Raw genomic sequence first — 21,845 nt, 5'->3', positions numbered from 1 at the left:
GCGTGCGGACAGGCGAAGGAGCATCGACGAAGGGTTTACATCTCACGAAAGGAAAAACCGCGAGCATCATCAAGGGATAAGAGATATTTCGATCCACGATAATCGTATACAGATGCACACATCTCTCACCTGCGGGGCTCCCAATAGACCCGCGTACCGCCCTTCCCCCCGCCGCCCCCCACCTTACACCCACCCACCCCCCTCTGGCACCCCCCCCCCCCCCCCCATTGTTTGATGGATAGAAGCAGGCACGGTCGTATTAAATATGCATGCAACAACTGAGCGTTCCGAGGACCCTTCCATAGCACCCATCAAGAAGGTCATCATCCATGGTAATTCACCATAAAGCCAGTTACGCTTTAACACGCTAAGCAATTTACATTCTAATTAATATCTCTCTCCTAGAGAGTGCATAGGATGTGAAATTTATATTGCTTGCAAGCACACACACACACACAAGCATAGACGTGCCAACGCACGCACACGAGTGCACCCACACACACACACACTCACCTAATGACAAACGTGATGGAAACGTTGATATGTTCTTAGGGTTTCCGTGGGAAATGTTAAGATTCATTGCTTCTCCGTACCAGAATCTATTGCTTGCAAAACACAGAGCGCGTGGATTTGTTCACATTCCTCACTTTCACATTGCTTCACAGTAAAACTACAAGGACGTGCAGTCCTTTGTCCCACAATGTTGGCCACGGGGTTGAGTGGCCACACCTCACCCCAGGGGCCACTGCGGGTTCGGGGTTTGTGAAGGGAACGCTTTGCCCAGGGCAGTTCGGAGACCACGGCGGAGCTTAAACCTCGCCTGAAGACACATTTATTCTCCCTCGATTTCACCTCTCTCAATTATCTCCAATACTTCTGAGTGTGTCTTCCCCTTGGCCAACAAACTATTTATTTATTTGTGACATGCAGTGCCTTGAGCACCTTCTAGAAAGGTGCTATATAAATGTATTATTTTGATTTGAAATGTTCGTGACTGCAGGAATCCATACTCTTTGGTTCTTTTGGTAAAGTCACGTAGGTAGAAAATAAAATAAATCATGACGTTTCGGGCGCAACACAAGCGTCCATAATCAGGTGGGAAAGCATGGTCTGTTGCTGAGCCAAACTGTTTTAAAACACTGTTTAATTTTATTTTATACCTAAGTTAACTTTACCGAAAGAACCAAAGAGCATAAATGTATTATTATTACTGGAGGTGGACTGGTTCAGAAATCACTCACTGCCGATGATGGCCATGGCTGGTACTCGAACTCAGTCCACCGAGTTTAGAATACAGTGAGAAACCACCTCACAATCGCACCCCTTTGTTGCTTAAAAGAAATAAAAATAATCTTAAATATTTTTACAAATAAACTCATGCGCAGGATCATTAAAAATGGCAGCCTGAGAAGGTGGCCTGCATCCAGCAGTAGACTGATCATGGCTGAAGCTGTGAACTAAATATTTCTGCCGGCGCCATACGTTGGTACATTGAGGCGTTAGCACCTAAACGAGGCGAAGCTAGTTATGGGTTCCAGATACAGCGCTCAGAATTGCGTGCAGCTTGCAGCCAGGCCTAGAAAGTGCCGTGGGAGCAGCATGCAAATAACTCGCGGAGGGTAATTGAGTCATCCGTCTTCCTGACTCCCGACTCCCATTGCACAATCGCTCAGGAGCAGTGTCGCACGCCCCCTGGCTCCGTGCTAAACGTGGGCCACGGGAGCGGCATCGGAGTCGGAGCCTTGAAGCACCGATCGCCGGTGCGTCCGTGTGAAACTGAACAAAGAACCCAATTGCAGGATGTGTTCGTAATCAATAAATAAAGTCGACAGTAAATCCCCAAAAAATGTTACATTAATCAAAAGTGGTGCACATGTACAATAAAAGACAATCTCTCGTGAAATAACCGAAAATATTAAGAGCGCTCGTCCAAATGCCCGCGTGGCAGAGAGGATTTGCATGAAGAGCGGCGCGAGCGGCGCTGGTCCTCCAGTACCGGGGAAGATCGGCCGAAGGCCTCGCAGGATCGGCACCGATCACAGCGAGGGATGGTGCTGCGGCCGCTCGCGGCGACGGGTTCCGCACGTCTGTGCCGAGATACCAACTGTTACGCCTGCGCGGCACCGCTGGAGCCCCCGAGGCACCGCCACCACCGCAGATTGATTCCCTGCACCGGGTGTGGGTCTGGAGCCCCAGAGGCACGCAAGAAATTAAGATTTAAATATTGATGCGTGCAGGTGGCACGGAGTCCTAAATTATTGAGGAGTGCAGAGTTCGCAGGGCCATTAACTGCCCTGCCAAATAATAATGCACACTCCTAATGAAGCTTGAGCTTTCTTTAAGCTTGGTCAATGCATCACATCTCGTTTCTTGGCTGCCCCATCGCGTGTCTTTATTTGTGCCCACGTTCAGCGCCGTGGAGAGGGCCCGAAGTGACGAAGCGAGTCCCACGCTAGCAAGGAATAATGGGCCGGCCAGGATTTTTTTTTAGCTCAGCAAAGTCTGGTACTTGCGATCACATTAATTTTAATAAACAACTCCTTAATGATCGAACGTGTTAATTAATTAATCTCACGAAGTTTCGAATGTAATTGGTAAATTAATCATTTGATTTAAATTGAGGAATGGCTTGAACACTGATCGTGCTTGTTTGAAGGCTCGATCTGGGTGTGGGAAAAGTTTCACTTACGCCCACTGCCTAATGCGGTAAGTCTAGCCGCGTGATTCATATCACAACCCTGCATGCATTTTACTTCCAACATACTTAGGCTCCATGATCCGTCTGTATCCAAACGACATGCCCACGTGAAGTTAAATATAACCCTCGCATTGATCCATTTGCTCAATAATTTGTTTGTTATTCATTTATTTCAATTACCCTGGCAGTGATTAACAATATTGCGTGTCGTGCTTGCTTGTGTTTTCAGCACAGGGTTAGGAAGCATTACTGATTGGATGAGACAGTAAATATGTGTCTCATAAAAATGACGGAGCACAGTAAATAACCAGGGGCCAAGGAGAAATGCCGTGCGTTCAATTATTAAATTACTTTCTTTTACCACTCGTGACATGAGCTGTCTGGGCAGGGCTGCAGTGACCCATTTTGTTAATCAAAGTACTGCTCAATCCACCCCATGTAATAATAATTAGTTAAATCCAAAGTACAATGCATTTGCTTGAATTAGGATTCTTAAACCAATGACACTTTATTCTCTAATACTGATTGAACTTAAGCAGATAAGATAATATGCATAAAAGGCAATATCAATTTATGAAGTAATTCAAGAAATAATGATAATAAGTAGGTGAGCTAGTGGCTCAGGAGACAGAGGCACTCTCTGAAGATCCTGGATTCAAATTCCCAGTGCCAGCTGCCAGAGATTAAACCGGGTTCTCACGCGTAGTGAGTTGATGGTCTCAGCCTAGTCACCAATGACTGCACAAAACAAAACCCATCATATTAAGTTTGGTTTTCACTTAATTTAGGCTTATTCCAGAAAATAACAACATTAATAAAGTGATCCATCCACAACGAATACAGTTTCGAGTGTGGACAAAGATGCCAACTGAAGCGCCCTCTTCCATGCCTGTTCTCTGACACAGAGTGGTCCACTCCTTGCGGCAAAATGTTCCTAATTGAAATGCCTTCATCTCATGGCACGTCCGCTGACAATAGACAAATGGATTATAATTTAAAAATAAAAATTCTTACTAAAAACCCATCTCCTCCTGACCGAGTTTGTGTTTACAGGGGCATGACCACCTGCTGCCACGGGGGACCAGGAAATAATTGTAGAATGAAATGTTTCTGCGAATTTTACCACTGGGGAACAAAACAAATGAGAGCTACTTCTTGTCCTGCAGCTACTCATGAATTCATCCCAGCGCACACTTGGCAAAGCCCTTATAATTATATTGATGGCGCATATATCCATTCAAGATGATAAATCAGCGTGGAATGTGACCGTGAATGCTACTCTCAGCGTGGTAACAAACAAACCGGAGCTCGTGGCAAGCGCCAACCACCACCTTTCATCAATTTTAGCTCTTTCCAGGCAGTGTTGACACTCGCTTTCTCCGAGCCACTGCTGCATGCATGCATGTGTGCGTGGATGTGTGCGTGCATGCGCCTGCATGTCTGTGGAGAACGGGAGTGTACTGGTTAGCGCCATGCTGTGCGATGAACCCGGCGACCCGCGTTCCATTCCTGCTCACGGCCAACACCAGTGACGATTATCTGAATCCATCCTGGGCCTCCCCTAGGTCGACTCTACCTCAAATGAGTATTATACCTGATGCGATGTAAACATCGCCACTGGGGAGACAAAGGCGGACTGGCGTGGTACTGGCCACCCACCCTCTCGTTTACCGTGCTAGCCATCATAGGCGCTCGTGAACAACACTTGCTCCAATGGTCTGTTAAGGCTACACGGGGAATATGCGTCTTCTTTCTGTACATTCATGGAGAAGGATCGTGAAGGATGCTACTGGGCAGTTGGAGGCAGTCGCCCTCTAGTAACAACGGAGGGCAGAGGAGGAACGCTCACAACAACGAGCAGGTGGCTAAAACACAGTGGGGAGAACAGGAGCTGCCTATGCCAGTCATCTAATTTGGTTAACCCATAACACCTCGGGGACCCTCCCATGATTCCTCCCCAGTGAGCCTTAGAAACTTCAAGTGATAGCCTCAAAGTGCACAAAGTTCTGTAATGGCATCACCGTCATCTAGTGGTGAATGACAGCTGCTGCTGCTGTTATTATTATTCTTGTGTCAATGTGAACAAAGAGTGGGCACGCCGTACCTGGGCAGAAGAGCCATTGGCCGTTGCCTTGCCGGCCGGTGGGTTCACGCGACTCTGCCCACGCATCAAATCCTGGACCGTTTCTTCCATCCTGTGCCAGACAATGCAGTGCGAACACGCACACACACAGACACACAGACACACAGACACGCACACACACAGACACACAGACACATAGACACGCACACACACAGACACACAGACACACACAGACACACAGACACACAGACAAACCCCGTGAAATTTTGGCTTGTGTAGACTGCAGAGAATCGCGCTGTCAGAGAGCACCTATTATGCCTTGCGGAACACATGGGGAGCAGATGTCTCGCTGGCAAGCGTTTGCAGTTCACAACTTTGTCTCGCAACCACTGGGATTGCTACATTACACAATATACTTTAGGCTGAGTCAACCCAGAGGGTAACCATGCTGGACGCATAAATGCGGAATGATGTGCTGGTCACAATTCGTAATCATTTCCACAAAAGGCAGGCTAAAAACTAAACAAATATATCTCAAGAGTAGTTATGGAAACAAAGTTAATATGTTACGTGATTATTTATTTATTTACTGGACAATTTCTTTTAAATGAAAAACTAACAAAAAAAATGTAGTAAGTTAAGAATATATACAGAAAGCTTGGGATTCTTAAACTTCCTTAGAAGATGAAATTCTAAAACATCTATTTAAAGTATTACATATAGACGCCACAATTTACAGTTAAAATAAAGACAAAGATATTCAGTCCAACGGGCATACTCCTCTCCTGTTTACTTCACAGTATTAGTGATGGAAATTCTACATTCCTATGGTGGGACAAGTCCATCCTCAGAACGACCTATAAATACAAAAACTGCGAGAGAGTGACGAGTTGAGGAGCCCAGCGGTGGTGCCAGCCTGCGCATTCACGTGCACTGCCACCATCCATCCTACTGGGCACGCTGTGACCCACTCGTCGAATAAAATCGATTCTTCCACTACTCATGACGCACACACATTGAGCCGTGTGCGAGAACTGCTTGTTGTTGTTGTTGTTGTTTAGTTTGTTGTCCTTCCCCCGCAGCTCCGATTTAGCACGGTTGGCTACGCACGGTGCCAAAGAAGCTCAACACACACATATACATACGTGCACGTTGGAGGGGGGGGGGGTTGGATCGGTGCCACCACCGCACCACAGCGCGTGGGACCACACTCGGGAACAACGAGCGCACAGCTTCACCTGCACCCCCTTAACATCACAAGGCTCTGCGGAGTGCCTGCAGATGGAGCGAGAGGCGCAACGTAAATGTTTATGGGTTTCGTGGAAAGCAAAAAAACACCCAACACAAACTATCCTCTCCCTCCCCTGCCCGTCAATCCTCAGCTGCTTTGTGTGGAGGGCGGTAGTGGTAGTAGTAATAATAATAACAAATAAATAAAACGGGTCTGGCTTTGGCGTGGGGTGGAAAAGGTTGCGAGGTGCGTCCACTGGTGCCGGTCGGCAGTCGTCGAGACACGGCGGGCTCGGGGTCATTTGCTAATTTGGTCATTTGATCGGCCGTGTTGCTCAGTTCACGATTGCCGGAATGCCGCGCAGAACGCAGCTCTCTGACACCTGCGGTCGGCTCTTCTCTCCAGGGTCGTTTATCGGTAAGCGTTGGGGAGGAGGGAGGCGGCATAGATGGGGGTTGAGTCAGAGCGCACGAGCGAGCGTGAACCGGGGGGTTTGGGGGTTGACGGGGCGAGCCAGACCGTAACGTACACCCCCGCGATATTAAAGGTGTCTGGGGGTGGCTCCGTGCGTGCGTTAGAAGAACCGTGATTTTGACAGCAGTGTGCGAGCGCTCGTACGGCGGAGGCAGATTCAGAGTTCGCGCACCAGAAGCGACAGCATCAGTGCGTCTGCGTTGTGCCTCTGCTGCCCTCCGTTGAGCACGTGAGGATATTACATCTCGTGGAGGAAACCGCTTAAATGTCTCACAGGACAACTCGAGCTGGTGCCCCACATCAACCCGATTGACAAAGACTGCAATTTCTGAACAATGTATTGTGATCATTGCCATCATTTGCATTATTACATGTGCACATAATTGTCATTTAATAATTTTATAACAGAGATTGTCGGACACATGGCTTTGATGTTTGTAATTGCAGTTTAACACGTAGGCTTTACAGTTTGGCATAGTTTTCCTTCGTACCCTCAAGCTTTGAGTAACGTGTTCACAAAACGAAACCTGGGATGACACATTACCCGGTATAATTTGGAGTATATTTAACAATGAGGATGTTACATTGTTGTCTTAATAATGTAGTCCGGGGGAGGCCTTCGTCCGGCAGTGGAATGAAATGTCGCATACTTATTTATTACTGAAGTGGTGATTAAATTGTTGGTGAACTCTCCCCACCACCTCCAAAAGACACCCGCAGCATTGGGCTGGGCGCAGCAGCCCCCCCCCCCCCCCCAATAGCCCTAAGAGGCCCGAACTGGCGTGTCACTTAAGCCCCCCGGCCGGCTCATGGCGTGTCACTTAAGCCCCCCGGCTGGCTCATGGCGTGTCACTTAAGCCCCCCGGCTGGCTCATGGCGTGTCACTTAAGCCCCCCGGCTGGCTCATGGCGTGTCACTTAAGCCCCCCGGCTGGCTCATGGCGTGTCACTTAAGCCCCCCGGCTGGCTCATGGCGTGTCACTTAAGCCCCCCGGCTGGCTCATGGCGTGTCACTTAAGCCCCCCGGCTGGCTCATGGCGTGTCACTTAAGCCCCCCGGCTGGCTCATGGCGTGTCACTTAAGCCCCCCGGCTGGCTCATGGCGTGTCACTTAAGCCCCCCGGCTGGCTCATGGCGTGTCACTTAAGCCCCCCGGCTGGCTCATGGCGTGTCACTTAAGCCCCCCGGCTGGCTCATGGCGTGTCACTTAAGCCCCCCGGCTGGCTCATGGCGTGTCACTTAAGCCCCCCGGCTGGCTCATGTCGTGTCACTTAAGCCCCCCGGCTGGCTCATGGCGTGTCACTTAAGCCCCCCGGCTGGCTCATGGCGTGTCACTTAAGCCCCCCGGCTGGCTCATGGCGTGTCACTTAAGCCCCCCGGCTGGCTCATGGCGTGTCACTTAAGCCCCCCGGCTGGCTCATGGCGTGTCACTTAAGCCCCCCGGCTGGCTCATGGCGTGTCACTTAAGCCCCCGGCTGGCTCATGGCGTGCACGATTGTTTTTGTTCCCCAGGAACGCAAAGTACGCAGCCGTGAGATAAACAGAAACATCTGGGCGACACCGATTGCCACGTCAGCGAAGCAGAGAGATTGCGAGAAAGAGAATGGATGAGCTTGCGAGAAGGGCAAGCTCAAGAGATAGAGGAGGATTTAGGGATGGGAGGGACGAGGAGAGTTGCGGGAGAGAAGGGAAGGAGGATTAGCAAGTGGGATTCCCAGCGAGACTTACGCCAGCACCATTCTCGGGCCACGACGCAAAATTAAAACGTTGGGAGAGGGAATGAGACGCGGCCCTGAGCAGCCCACAATGAGGAGACGCAATTTGAAAGGATCTCCTCGTGGACTCTCGTGCACCTCCCCCCTCCCATACCTCTGGCTATGGAGCACAAACCCATTTAATTACATTCCTGCACAATTTATACATTCTCTCCGCAAGACAAATGCACGGAGCCTGCTTTTTCGTCAAAAAAAAATCACCCCAAAAAATTGTTAAATGTAAGATTGAAAAATGTGAAGAGGGAGAGAGAGAGAAAAAATGTCGAGCTAGCATCGATGTTTGGAAGGTAATTTATAAATGTTGCCCAGTTCGTGGTGTTTCAGAGACAAAATTTTACAGCAGACAGAAAGTATTGGTAATTTTATCCACAACAAAAGGGACGCAAAGTAAAATGATTCGTGACAGTGCTCCTGACGCAAGCAGCATGACGTCCCTTGGATGAACTGCCGCACCAATTCCGAATTAAGACGGCGTCACAGCAATGGATCCAATGTACAATTTTGTGCACATGTAACATTTTATTAAAGTAATGCTATACACAAAAACATTTATCCTCCGGTTCGGCCAACAGCTCCCTGAATGCACGAGGTTGCAGTCTGCCGTGAGGGTTTGAGAGAATATAGGATTTAAAAATAATACGTTCGGGTTCACATTTTGTCCAAAACAGTTTCTTTAGCACCAAATGCGTGGGTTGTGTAAAAATAAAAGGATTACGTGGAGAGATAGATATATGAAGAAGGCGTATCATCTGCTTATCTGTTTCGTTACTTATATCCTCCACAATGAGGCTTATGATTATCTTTGTGTATATATTAGTACATGCCCATTAATTTGTCCATTAATTTTCCTGAAATCCCCACACTTACCTTTCGCCAATATGTAACCGTGTAGAGCACTATTTCCACGGCGCACAATGCATCGCTAAACACCCAGATACGATCAAACGCACTCACGCTGTGTGGCTGAAGAAGAGATGCATTTACGTTCTCCTTAGGAGCGCCATTCATCAGACGCACATGCTCCCGACATGAGGAGTGCACAAAAGCGCCTACCTCCACTTTTGCAAAGAGTGCTCTGTTTCAGTCCTTACAATACTCCCTCTCCTTCCACTCCTCCTGCTCCCACCAGGAGATTGCTGAGCCAACTCCGCCTTAAACCGATGCTTCAAGACACGAGTGCCATTGCACGCATGCACGTATGCACGTATGCACAGGTGTAGCGGTTTATTGCCACTGCGCAAGAAAACCCGTCGACGCGGGTTCGATTCCCACTCTCGGTCAAGAGCAGTGAAGACTATACGAACCGGTCCTTGGCCTCCCCTAGGTCGACTCGGCCTCAAATGAGTAACTGGTGCGGTGTATAAACCGCAGACAAAGGCGGCCTGGCCTGGTGCTGGCCACCCACCCCTCCCTGTGCCGTGCCAGCCGTCATAGGTGTTCGCTAAACAGCACTTGCCCCCAAAAAGTCCGTTAAGGTTACACGGGGGAATGTTTGTCTTGTGTGGAACATGTGGGGGGCGTGCGCACACGGCGCGTGCGTGACGTACGTACGTACACGCATGTTGAACTTCTTCTGCGCCGTACGTAGCAAACCGTGCCAATGGGTATGCGCGCACGATTTAATATCACCGCATTATTGTTATTTAAATTTTCGTTTGAACAACCTTAATTACAGCATGGCTCCATCCTCAACACAGCGGCAGCAGCAGCAGCGTCGGCTGGAGACGTTTACATTCCTCCAGCAGCTGTTGGCATGCAGAGCGTGGCGCGCCGCCTTCCAACATCAAAGTGTCCGTGCGCTCTGGCCCATAGTCACGTTTAAGGCCGATAACGCAAAACCGCCGATGCTGTCGCAAGGGGAATTCACTTGACGATTTGTTCATTCGTTTCTCTTTAAACGACTCAATTTGGAAGATTACGACTCGCTTCCCGTTAACTTCCACACGCCGCTCACCGGCAAAAGCACGGCCCATGGTGCAGGTGTGAACCATCCGATAAGTAGAAAATGCTTTGACGTCTCAACATCAATGCACTCACTCAATTCTATAATCAGCACATGAAATAAATGTGGCTTCAAAAACAGTCCTGGGCGAGGTGGTTAAAAGACAACTTATCCCAATGATCTCGGTGCTTATGAGCGGCTTTCATACTTCTCTGCCTCGACACTCTGTGCTGCAATCGGGGAATATTCATTGGCACTCGGCCTACAGAGTCGCAGACACAGCTTCGCAATAACCTTCTCCGTCGTGACGCACGCAACCGCTCGATCGAAATTACTGTGCCACGATTAAGATGATGAGTGTCATGTCAATACCAGAGCAGTGTGTTTTAGAAGTCATATTGAATTCCCAAGATGACAATCAACAAAACTGAGTCAGGATAGTTTTGGAGAGTCTTGTTTGTATCTTTGAAGCACAATTATACTGTGGAAGCAGGATATAAGCACATCTAATGTAAACACAGTTCTGATGTAAGCAACACATCCTTACATTGCACTGGTGGGGGGAAGGCGAAATGCAAATTCTAATATAAGCACACTTCTTATGAGCACAGCTGCCCTTGCTCCCAAGGGGTGTCGTCTCATACCCAGCTTCTATTTGCACTGATAATAAAACGAGTCAAATTTTGAAACATCGGAGACTCTTTCTCAAACTGTGGACGAGCTCTGAAGAGTTTCTTGCTTTCAGATCTGCAAAGCAGTGACGACACAGGCGAGGGATTCGCACTCGGGAGTCGTGCGCGTAGGTCACGTAATGTGTGTACGCCGAACTTCTACCGCACCGTACGTAGACAACCGTGCGCATCGGAGGTGCGGCAGAGGTCGCAACCGGGTACCCGATACCCGTACCTTACCCGATACCCGGCTACCCGTACCCGGCCGGGTACGGGTACGGGTACACGTTTGCGACCCTGGTGCGGCCGGGTACGGGTACGGGTAGGCCGTGAGTCACTGCTGAGTCACCGTTTTTCACTCATTTCCCAACGTCTTGTCTCTTCTCACAATTCAAATTCCTAGAATCAACCCACCCACGCCTGCAACATGGCTTCATCCCAGAGGTCACAATCGGGTACTCGTACCCGTACCCAGCAGGGTACGGGTAGCCGGGTATCGGGTAGGGTAGGGTACGGGTACCCGATTGCGATCCTGGTGCGGCCGGGTACGGGTAAGGAATCAAAACCCGTTTGCGACCTCTGGGGTGTGGGCACCGCACGCCGGCACAGGAATCGGGCAGCGCGACTCGCCTCGCCGTTGATCGCATTTCGAGGAAGAGGAGGGGGGGGGGCCCTCTCCTCCCCCTCCTCTCCAAACAAAGTTAGGGAGGTGAGCGAGGGGGTGTCGAGCGGTGGGGGGAGGGGGGCACCCCGTTATCGCCCCGCCCCTGCTAAGGAGACATAAACAAAATATTATGAAAGCGCCGCCGTGAGCTGCGGCGAGAGAGAACACAGCGGCCGCCTCTGTGCGCGCTCAGCGGCAGCGCAACAGAGAGGGATCGGGGGGGGAACGGGAGGAGGCTCCTGACATAAACACCCATTATGTAAATGTTCCCAGGCGGACGAAACCAGATCCGCAAACGCCCCAAATTCCAGCCGCCTTTTAAACGGGTGATTTAAATGTGCTTTTTAATCCCTCTTCCACCCCAGTTTTTAAATTGAGAAAAAGAAAAAAAAATCCACACCAGATGCTTGCCTCGTGACTACCTCGTGGCTGCGACAAACAACAGCCCCTTCATTTAAAACGGAGAAAAACTTTGCGGGAAATTTTTTCTCCATTCATTTCTTACAACTCAATAAATGAATAAATGAAAGCTGAATGGGAGTTTAAAAAAAAATGTTTTACTTGGGTCACCGGTTCAAAAACAAAAGCGTAATTTATTTTTTGCGCAGCCGTAGTCTGGTCGAGAGTTTGTATTTATCTGCTCCCCTGCCGGCCGTGAAATTAAATCTCAAACTGTCGCTTAAAATCCCTCAAACAATTATTCGGCTGTGTGAGGCAAAGCAGAGCACCGCCTACGGATTGCATCTGCTAAATAATGCAAGCGAAAAACTGTTGCATTTATCCAAAGTCTCACCAAGAGTGAGCGACAATTAAGAAGTGTGCAACATTTCCACTGAAAAACCTTTTGAATAAAGTGACTACCTCTACCTGAAATGTGCGGAAAGAAGCCCGCAGAGAGACGCACTCTTGCAATTACATTACGAGACAGAATGAGGAACACGTGGGATTGGAGAACATACGCCACCAATCGACCTCTTAAAACCAGCGAGTGGGGGCGTGGGTGAGGCTCGTCGCCAGAAAAGATTATGGGCGACGGTCAAGAATAATGACGGAGCAGCAGCCAGGGCATGGAACGCGCTCAAGAGGATGTCCACTGAGGGGAGATGGAGCGATTAAGTTAAGTTTGTGTTTGGGGTGCCGGGTAGACGATTACATTACAGGATGGTCAATGGCAGCGGCTTGGGGAGGCCTCCATCCAGCAGTGGAATGACCTATGGCTGACGACGATGACGTAAGTACTTTGTTACCGACTATTCACCCCGGGCATGTAAAACATTCATGGAATCCCACTGGTAAAAGTAGATTTTTTGATTAAATTAACCAGGATGCAAAACCTGTCGCAGGTCAAGCGGCACCATCTGTTCATTGCGGTGACATCGGCGAGTCTCGGCATTACCGTGTGACCCTGCTCCTTGTCGCTCAATCCCCTGGGTGCGGCTCGCAGCGCCCATCATTTTTCTCTACTGCAAGGCACTCTCATACAGCGTTGAGATCCGGTGTGTATCAACAATGAGTTAAGACTTCTAAATTACAACTCGGGTCCCTTAACTTCCCACGGCAATGCGAGGGTGGACATGGAAAGCAAGCTCCAAGAAAGAAGACTCACGTGTCATCAAGTTTCCCCAGAGTGGTGTGGATTAATTATAAACCAGATTGTCTATCTTTTGAGTTGGAATTGTATCCGTTTAGCCATATTAGATTCGTATACGTGTTGTATATTTTTCAAAGCGTAAGCAATCATTTTGAAATAACAGAAACCACATAGCTAATTAATGGAACGTCTTCAATTTACCTGCAGGCAAATTATTTAAATTGCATCAAAGCGAGGAGGGAAAAACATCACGACTTAAAGGCTTGTCATGTCAGACGGCTGATACGGCAAACGATTAAAACGACAAATGAATGAAAATGCTACTCCCGCAGGTCTTCAACGTTAATCCGCTGCTTCTGCCAAACATCGAGACCTGTGGGCTACACAGAGAGCGAGGTTGCAGAGCTTGAGATTAAATGTAGGCATATGAAACCGCATTCTGTCACTCTAATCCCCTCCATGCTGATGTAGCCCATATGACTTTGGGTGGCCCTGCCTGCATATCACAGCAGCTAACCCATCGGCCGATTGATTCCCACTCTTGATCCGATGCGCGCCCCCCTCTCCCCACTCCTCCACCGCAGATTAGGAAGTCAATCGGGAACCACCACGGGCCGATCTCCGTTATTAAAACCTTCGCCCAGCCGCTCGCAAGGCCATCTGGCCTGCTCCCCGCAGCACCCCTGACCCCCGCGAACTGCCCAGTGCTGCCCCTTGTGATTGCAGGCCAAGCTGCCCTCTGCACCCCCCCACCCCCCAACCCCCCCCCCCCAAACATCCGCACCCTCAGCCCCACCACAGCCCCCTCCGTGCCAGGATGGTGAGCCGAGTAGAGCCCAGCAGTGCTTCCCCATTGCAGCGGGAGACATCTCCGGAGAATCTGCGCAGCACGTCGACAAGGATGGACACCCTGAAAATGATCAACCTTGCAAATGAGATGGCAAGGTTTACAAGCCCGCACTGGCCATCGTTGTGAAGTCTGGTCAAATAATGCTCACGTGGTGGAGGCCATCATCCAGCAGTGGATTGACAAACCGGCAGCAAATGCACAAGTACAGGCTTACTCTCGGATGCCTTCTCCGTCGACTTTGCAATGTTTTAATTTTGTATGAAATCAACTCCCAGGGTGTTTTATCGTTAACTGATGCCAAGAGACCAGATAACCTGTGCACTCGGCACTTCAAAGATGCACCTCAGCAAGAGGCACGGCTCGATGGAAACTTAGGACACATTACATAGGACCATAGGCAGGTAACAATATAAATGTAACGCGCTCAAGACACATCTTAATAATTGCACGTAGAAAGTTGCACAACTGAATGCACACAAAGAGAAACTTCGCCACTTAACAAAAACTAATATTTAGACATCACAAACTTTGGTGAATTGAGAATCACATTCATCTTCCCTCCGTTCTATCGCAAATAATGAAATAGACGCTGCAACAAATCAATCGGTCATTTGCCTTCTTCTAAAGTTTACTGACCTCATGTCCTCTGCACCTTTGCTGGGGTCCCTCATGTAATCACTTTGTTGGGAGCACTCTTCATGCCACCACCACCACCACCACCGACTGCCCCACTGCCCCACTCCTCTCACTCGGCAGCCTCCGTGGGGCTCTGCCGCCTCTCAAGCTCCGGCTCCCTTCCACCTCCAACACTCTCCCCGTCGCCACTGACGCTTCTCCACCGGTGCGCGCTCTTTCAGCATCTCACCCTCGCTCTCCTAGTTCAAACATTGACAGCAGACTGAACGACAGCCTTGGGTGAGGGGTGGTGGGTGGGGAGGAAAGGAGGGGCCAGTCTGCATGCACAGGGTGGGGTAGGGGTTGTATTTTGGGGGGGAGGTTGTGGGTTTCGAGGGGAGACGCATTCCTGGACCCCACCACTGCCCCCCCCCCAAACCCATTCCTCCTCCCCGCAAGCTCTACAGTCCCCCCCCCAATCCTCTTTCTGCCTCTAGCCACCTTCTCCCACCCTCCCCGTCGCAGCAGCAATGCACGCGAACTGTCGAGGTTGCATTTGCACACCCCTCCCCTGCCCTTGCCCCCCCCCCCCCTGCTTGCATCCTGGAGAGCAAACCTGATGGCCAGATGCTGTGCTGCCACCTCTCTCTGCAGGGGCTGCATGGACTCCCACTGCTCGCCTCCACGAGCATATCCCAGCACAGCTACATCGCTCAATCTCTCAAGGTCCCCTCTCCGTCTTACTGGACAGCTTGCCGTCTCAGTCCTTCTGGATACATGTGCATATCTCCCCACGTCTGTGCCCTCCCCCCTCCTCCTCTGCCACCCTCGCTCACTCACTCTTTCTCTTACCTCCGATGGGGAGCCACCCTCAGGCGAGTGCACACCAGCCTGGCGCATCTTCAAAGCCACTCGGCCTATCGCGCTCACTCTGTATCCGTGCTGCGTACAGCGGAGGCTGCCAGTGGCCACGTTCGATGTCGTGCAATGTAAAGTGGTGTAAGTCCGGGCTTTAGAGACCTGCAGCCACGGCTTAGCTTACGATCACATGAGGATGCTTTCGCTGCCACTCTGAAACACTCACTCCGCTTCCTCCTTCCCCGTTTCCGTCTGCTCGTCTAGCTTCTTGTCTGCTGTCTGCCTGCTTGTGTGCATATTTATCTGTCGGTCATTAGGTCCGATTGTTGTCTGTCTGCCACATGTCCGCGTGCCTGACCGAAATTTTTTTTTATAGAACTTTGATAAATGGAGGTTATTCAAGAGGCCCGCCTTTGGCAAGTAAAAACTTTGCCCCTTTTCAATGTCACGCTGCTCCTTTTTCTCATGTGTGCGAACAATGACGATGCTTTCGTTATTTCTCGTGGTCAATGCCTCCATGCCACTGGCTGGACCGGTGTTGCACCACAGACGTCTGAAACGCCAGAGGATAATACAATAATACGACAGAGCTATGCAATCGTTGTAGATGGCTTATATTCTTAGACTGCTACAACTGATCGTATGGGCTCGTATCCGCAGAAAGACCACACATGTTTCACTTCACCGACAGCTCTGATATTTCTCCAGCCAGACCTTACCAGCAATCAGGGGAGGTGGCGAGCGTGTGGGTGAATGTGAGAGAGTGAGCCTGCGTGCAGAGGGAGGCACTGTTCTGGAAAGGGATAACAATTTTGAGCAAAGGGCTAGAAAATGCCCCGAATCTAATCCGGGGAATGCAAAACTGCGTGCTTTCTGTGGCTTCGTGCCGGCCCTTGTGAGTGCATGCCTCTTTTTCAGAGCAGGCATGTGACCGCCGCACATCTGTCATTTTTGAAGATTGCAGATGCAATTCGGAGCTTTGCCTCTTTCCTGTGACATGTGGACTAGGAAAATGGACTCTTGAGAGGCAATTTTTAAAGGAGGCTGTGTCATTTAAAAAAACATACGAAAATAAGACAGCAGCACATAGGCATTCTGAATACAAAAAACTGCATATCTGAGCATTATATTCTCTCAAGCCAGTAATATAGGTTAGACCAAACGGCTATATTTTTAGAAGATGGAAGAAAACAAATATAACTGTAAATATTCCTTTGAGAAGTACTGGCTTCTACTCTAATGCAATGTAATACTTTGCCGACAACAGTTGGCCTGGTTTTCAAAACCTTCAAACCTCCGAGCATTTTCACGGACGTGAGCCAAAGGAAAAAAAATCATCTGAACGAATAGATGCAAACACACACTTCCCTCACACAGAAGCCGCCTCGATAGAAAGATAACATTTAGGAATGCAGAACAGGGCAATTTATATAGGCAAACGCCTCTCCTTATAAACTTTTCTATGCAGAACTGGAAGAATTTTTTTTTTACTGAGAATAAACACCATGAAATAAATGTGGCCAAAACAGCAACATGCTTTATTAGTACCAACTGTGCCTAGATTGAAGACATGCCCCTGGCATGACTCAACTGAGAGGTTCTCCGCTGTATTTATAACAGCAGCGCGTTCCTGGGTTAACGTGTCCCTGCTGCGGCCCACAACATTGGGAGTTCGGAAAAAACGGTGACGTGAAGGAGTTATTGGGCAGGCCACTGGCACATATCACACGCATGCAGTGTGTGGCTCGGTGGCAACAAGTCAAGCCAAGCGCTCAGTGAAACCATCTGCTGCGAGAAGATTTAAGATGTATTTTTATCTAAATGCGTTTTTACATTTTACACTCACAGTACAATCCAGTAGCAAGTCCTGCGTAACGACACATATCAATTTCTGACAAATCTGTCGCACTTTGACCTTTGACTTTTGCTCCCCCCCCCCACCACCACCACTCTAGAAAGAAAAAGTGAATGGCGTTGAGCCCTCGCTTACAACTCACTCATTCACGCTCTGAAATGTGCGGGGTTTAGTTAGGATTTTCCGGGCCACGTGTTTTCCTGGAATATAAATGCTCTCAGCTGCCACCTGCTCGCAAGTGCGGGGGCTGACGCTCGCAACGCAAAGGTGCGTGCCCTCGTTTCTGAGTAAACGACGTCTCGCACACAAGTCCACGGTGTGGCAACATCGCGCCGTGGTTTTTATCCGTGCAGCAAGCGCAATGGCGGTTGTGGTCGACACGAGGAGGACATGGGTAGGGACAATCAGGCCCGATCGCTCTCCCCACTGTCACCCCCCCCCCCCAGCCTTTTCAACTTCAGTGTGATTGTGGCCACATTGCTCAGTCATTTTTTGAATGGCAAACGTGTTGGAGGCAGCAAGATGCTGTCTTATGCTTCCATATTAAATCCCCTGGAGTACTAAATGTCAGGTACGACATGGGTTTAATGTGAAGATCAACGAAGCAGATATTGCCACTCAGCGCATAAGGAGAAGGGAAGACATGTACACATGGAACATAGATTGCTCATTTGTTGCAACTTTTCAAATTTAACGCTATGCCCCTTATGGAGATACAATTGGATTTTTTACATTTATATATAGTTATTATCCATACACGTCACTTAATGTACTGATGCACATTACATTCAGAAATAAATGAATGCCAGAACATAATAAATGAACAGACAAGGGTCTGTTTCACACAAAAAAAATGCAATAATAAAACCAAATAATATTTAGGCCCACCAGCCTTGGAAATCGTTCTTGTTTTTCCAGCAGCACGTGTTTAAGCAAGCATATTCAGAACCAGTATCGACTTCTTTGAGTCTCATCAGCAGTGTTGCCTGTTAAAAAAATCGCAGCCTGACGTTAGAGGCCCTCCACGACGAGCATATGGTCAGCGCACAAGAGACTGCGTGTGGCTCCTGGATGACCTAATGTGTATAGTCTGCGTGCAGACTAAAACATCCAAATATAAGGCAAACACACCATCACAAAAGCACATCTTACCAATTTCACAACCCCTACCACCCATCCCGCAACCCCACCCCCGCCTTTCCACCAACTAAACAAGCAGTATTAAATGCCCGTAAGCAATTTTGGGGACTCAAATAATGTTTTGTGTGTCCGTGCGGTTGAGCGGCACGTGCGCACTCCTCTCGCGAAACCGCACATGGCCACATGCAGGCGAGAGGGCGGTGGGCGAGTAGGAGGGGGGGGGGGGCGAGTGGGCAACAGAGGGGAATAAAGAGGAGCGAAGAGGAGGGAAACCACGGGGGAGGACTTGTGGCCCGCAGACGGCTGCCAAGCCAAGTCAGGCATACATGTGGCCAACCCAGGAACGTGGCGACGATTAGAAATATCTGCGCAATGTCTGAATATTTAAGTGCCGAAGCCGCAACCAGGTGTACAACCTCAGCGCCGGAGTTTCTCGCCCCGCCCCCAGGTCTCGGCTACAAGCACGTCTCCTCTGCCCCATCGCCGCCCCCTCCGTTCCGTTAACCGGCCCTTCGGGGCAAATTCTTCCTTAATCGACTCCTGCTGGTCAAGCTAAGCCAGCCCTATGTGCATCATGGTCCATCGACCCTAAGTAAGAAATTAAAATTAAAACGGGAATTTAAAAAAAAATCTAATCATCCAGCACTATGGGATACCACGACTGCCCGGTGGTTAAAGCGGGCCCCATGAGTGGTGTCGGCTCATGACACAAGCAAGATAGCATTAATCATCTCGGCAAATCCAGGATTAGGAATGTTGAAGCATTTCTGAGATCTCTCACAAAGGGTTTTTTTCTCCATGCGGTGGGCATTTTAATTCGTCCACAATTAAACGCGCTCCTCTCTCGATTCGTGCACTCTCAGCTGAAGGGCACGCCATGTCCCAGGGAGTCTGCGAGTGCATGGAGGAGGAGGAGGAAGAGTCTCCGGCTCCACGCCCGCGTCCGCGAGCAACCGTGAGCGGGGAGGGGCAAACGCGTGCGGTGAGCCCGCCGTGTTGAGCGCCCCCTTGCCTGTGGCAATGCCTCGAGTCAGCCCAGCAGGGGGGGCCCCGACAAGCACACGGGGGGGGGGGGGGTGCTCGATTCCAGCTGCCATGAACGCATCGCATGGGGTTCGAAGAACCAAGGCGCACACAGAGAGCAAAATTGGGAGAGAGTGGCCCATATGTTCCACCAATTATGGAAATAATTTTGCTCTAGGGCTACCGCTTGCCGCTATGCCAGTGACAGAGGAATAAGGCCCAAGCTGTTGCAAAAATGAAAGACGTGGCGAAAGGTGAGCTGCATGGAGCTCCTGCCGACTTACGCTTGATATTGCCCAGACGCCCCGTGGAGAAAATCAGCACCCAATTCCTCAACCCTGTACCTACTACATCACATAATTGGTGAATAATTGCAGTCTAAGATATGCCCGGCGAGATATAGAAAGTAAAAAATATACACGGGGACAGGAGAGCGCTGTTATCAATTAACAGCATGATGCATACCTCCCCGATCCCTGTGATCTGTCTTGAGCCACAAAAGTAAATCCTTGACATTTGCAAAACAAAGCCTCTACAAATCCCCCTCTCGCCTCTCTCTCATCCATTCCTTGTATGCCTTGTGGGCAGAGGAGTCACCGTAATGCCTTCTCTTTTTTGCCGTAGAGCCAATAGTAACTTTATCAGCTCTTCACCAGCAGCTCGGCTCAGGAGAAGGCCTATCTGCGTCGGCTTGGCCAGGAGTATCGTTGCACTTTGCGCGTGCCCCTATCTGCCAAATTGCCTCCTGCCAGGCAGTGATACAAGTCCGGAGCTCCCGAGGGACCGTCCTGTTGACACACAGTGGCACCAGCAGCTTCGCTGCCACTCACACTGAACAGCCGCACAACGAGACGCTCCCCAAGGAGAACAACAACCTTGGGAACAGCACAAACAAAAAACGGGGATGGATGAATGCACCTACTGCCAGTCGGGACAGATCGGGACCCACGAAATGGTTAGCTTTGAAAATGACAATGAGTGGAAATCAATTACTTAATTGCAGAAGATAGTTCTGACTCATCATAATCAGCCATAGTCTATCCACTGCTGGATGAAGGCCTCTGCACACCTTCACCACAACCCACTGCATAGCGATGCCATCCCACGAGCGCACGTGAGATGATCATCTCTGCGGTGGTCATCCTCTCAGCCGTGTCCACGCCTTCGGTCGCGACTTCGTGCCCAGCCTCGTCCATCGGCCGTCATGCTTTCTCGCGACGCGTCCTGCCCAATCCCACTTTTACTTTTCCCAACAGCCAATAACGATGCCCCTCATTTGAATTTGTTCCCTGATCCACGTGCGCCTCTCGCTGAATCTCAGTGTAAATCCACGCGTGCAAATCGCCATGCTATCTACACTGCGCATATTTCAGCTTTATTTAAATGTTTAATCGTCAGTGTCCATGTTTCCGATCCATGTCAAAGCAGTTACTGTGCACCGATTGAAAACGTTTTTCTGCTGTCACATTGGTGTGTGCTGTCTTTCATGATCACTTTCAGTGTTGCAAGAGCACTCCATTGCTGCTTTCACTCACCACTATTACATAATCCCATCCCAATCCATGAATGCCCTGTTACGCTTTCCAGTGCAGCCCCTCCAACAATGTTTTTTGGTTCAGTAAACATGTAATTAATGGCTTTTTTTATTTATCTTGAGCCCAAACCAGGCGGTCAGTCTTTTTAAGTGCTTTGTTAAGCCAGTATTTACTAAATATGAAGTAAAAATGTATACAATCTTTGTCAAAGGTGGCTGTCCTCTGGATATACTCACCCCCACCTTAAAAATGTGGAATTTCCACGAATGGCTCAGGGATAGAAACAGTAGATGTGTAATACCCCTCTGTTCATTTGACGTGGAAACCACTTTCACTCTGGGGCTTTTTGTTACGGAAGATTGTAACACATACGCCGCATACTTAGTCATCTTCAATCAATGCCCCCAACAGTTGTGAAATCAAATTATCGCTTTACACACACAATTATCGCTTTACACACACAATTATTCCATCAGATCTCGCAATCAACAATTGTTGCGGAGAATTGCATATCATCTCATGACAAAGATGTGCGGTGTTGGTGTGAAGCATAAAAAAAGGACCGTTTTGATAGTGAACATCACAGACGCCCTCTTCAACGCATTGGTATCAATTTGAGACGACAGCACTGCATCATGGGAAGTGAATGGATAACATCAACTTGGAGTAGCAGAGGAAGGCCCATTGGTATGTGAAGGGCATCAGAGTGGGTAGGACAGTAGCTATGGGATACTGCCGATTTTCAGTCTTGTGGTGTGCTGCTCTGCGATGTGATTTCGGGTTGTACCACGTGTGATTTTGATTTCAGGTTGTACCACGGGCTGTTCGGCACAATGCCCGAT

At 49.4% G+C, this 21,845-nt stretch overlaps 1 protein-coding gene across 1 annotated transcript in view; it reads right to left on the bottom strand.

The window, feature by feature from the left end:
* NCKAP5 (NCK associated protein 5) overlaps nt 1-21,845 on the bottom strand; it is a 232,192-nt gene that overhangs the window by 47,962 nt on the left and 162,385 nt on the right. Inside the window, exon 10 of the mRNA XM_078876191.1 lies at nt 4,803-4,893. Within this exon, the coding sequence (XP_078732317.1) occupies nt 4,803-4,893 (91 nt within the window). The remainder of the gene's footprint in view (nt 1-4,802; nt 4,894-21,845) is intronic.

This window comes from Lampetra fluviatilis, chromosome 2 (assembly GCF_964198595.1).
Source record: "Lampetra fluviatilis chromosome 2, kcLamFluv1.1, whole genome shotgun sequence".
Lineage (NCBI taxonomy): Eukaryota > Metazoa > Chordata > Hyperoartia > Petromyzontiformes > Petromyzontidae > Lampetra > Lampetra fluviatilis.
The sequence above is the reverse complement of the archived record's forward strand: the minus strand, read 5'-3'. Positions and strand labels throughout refer to the sequence as shown.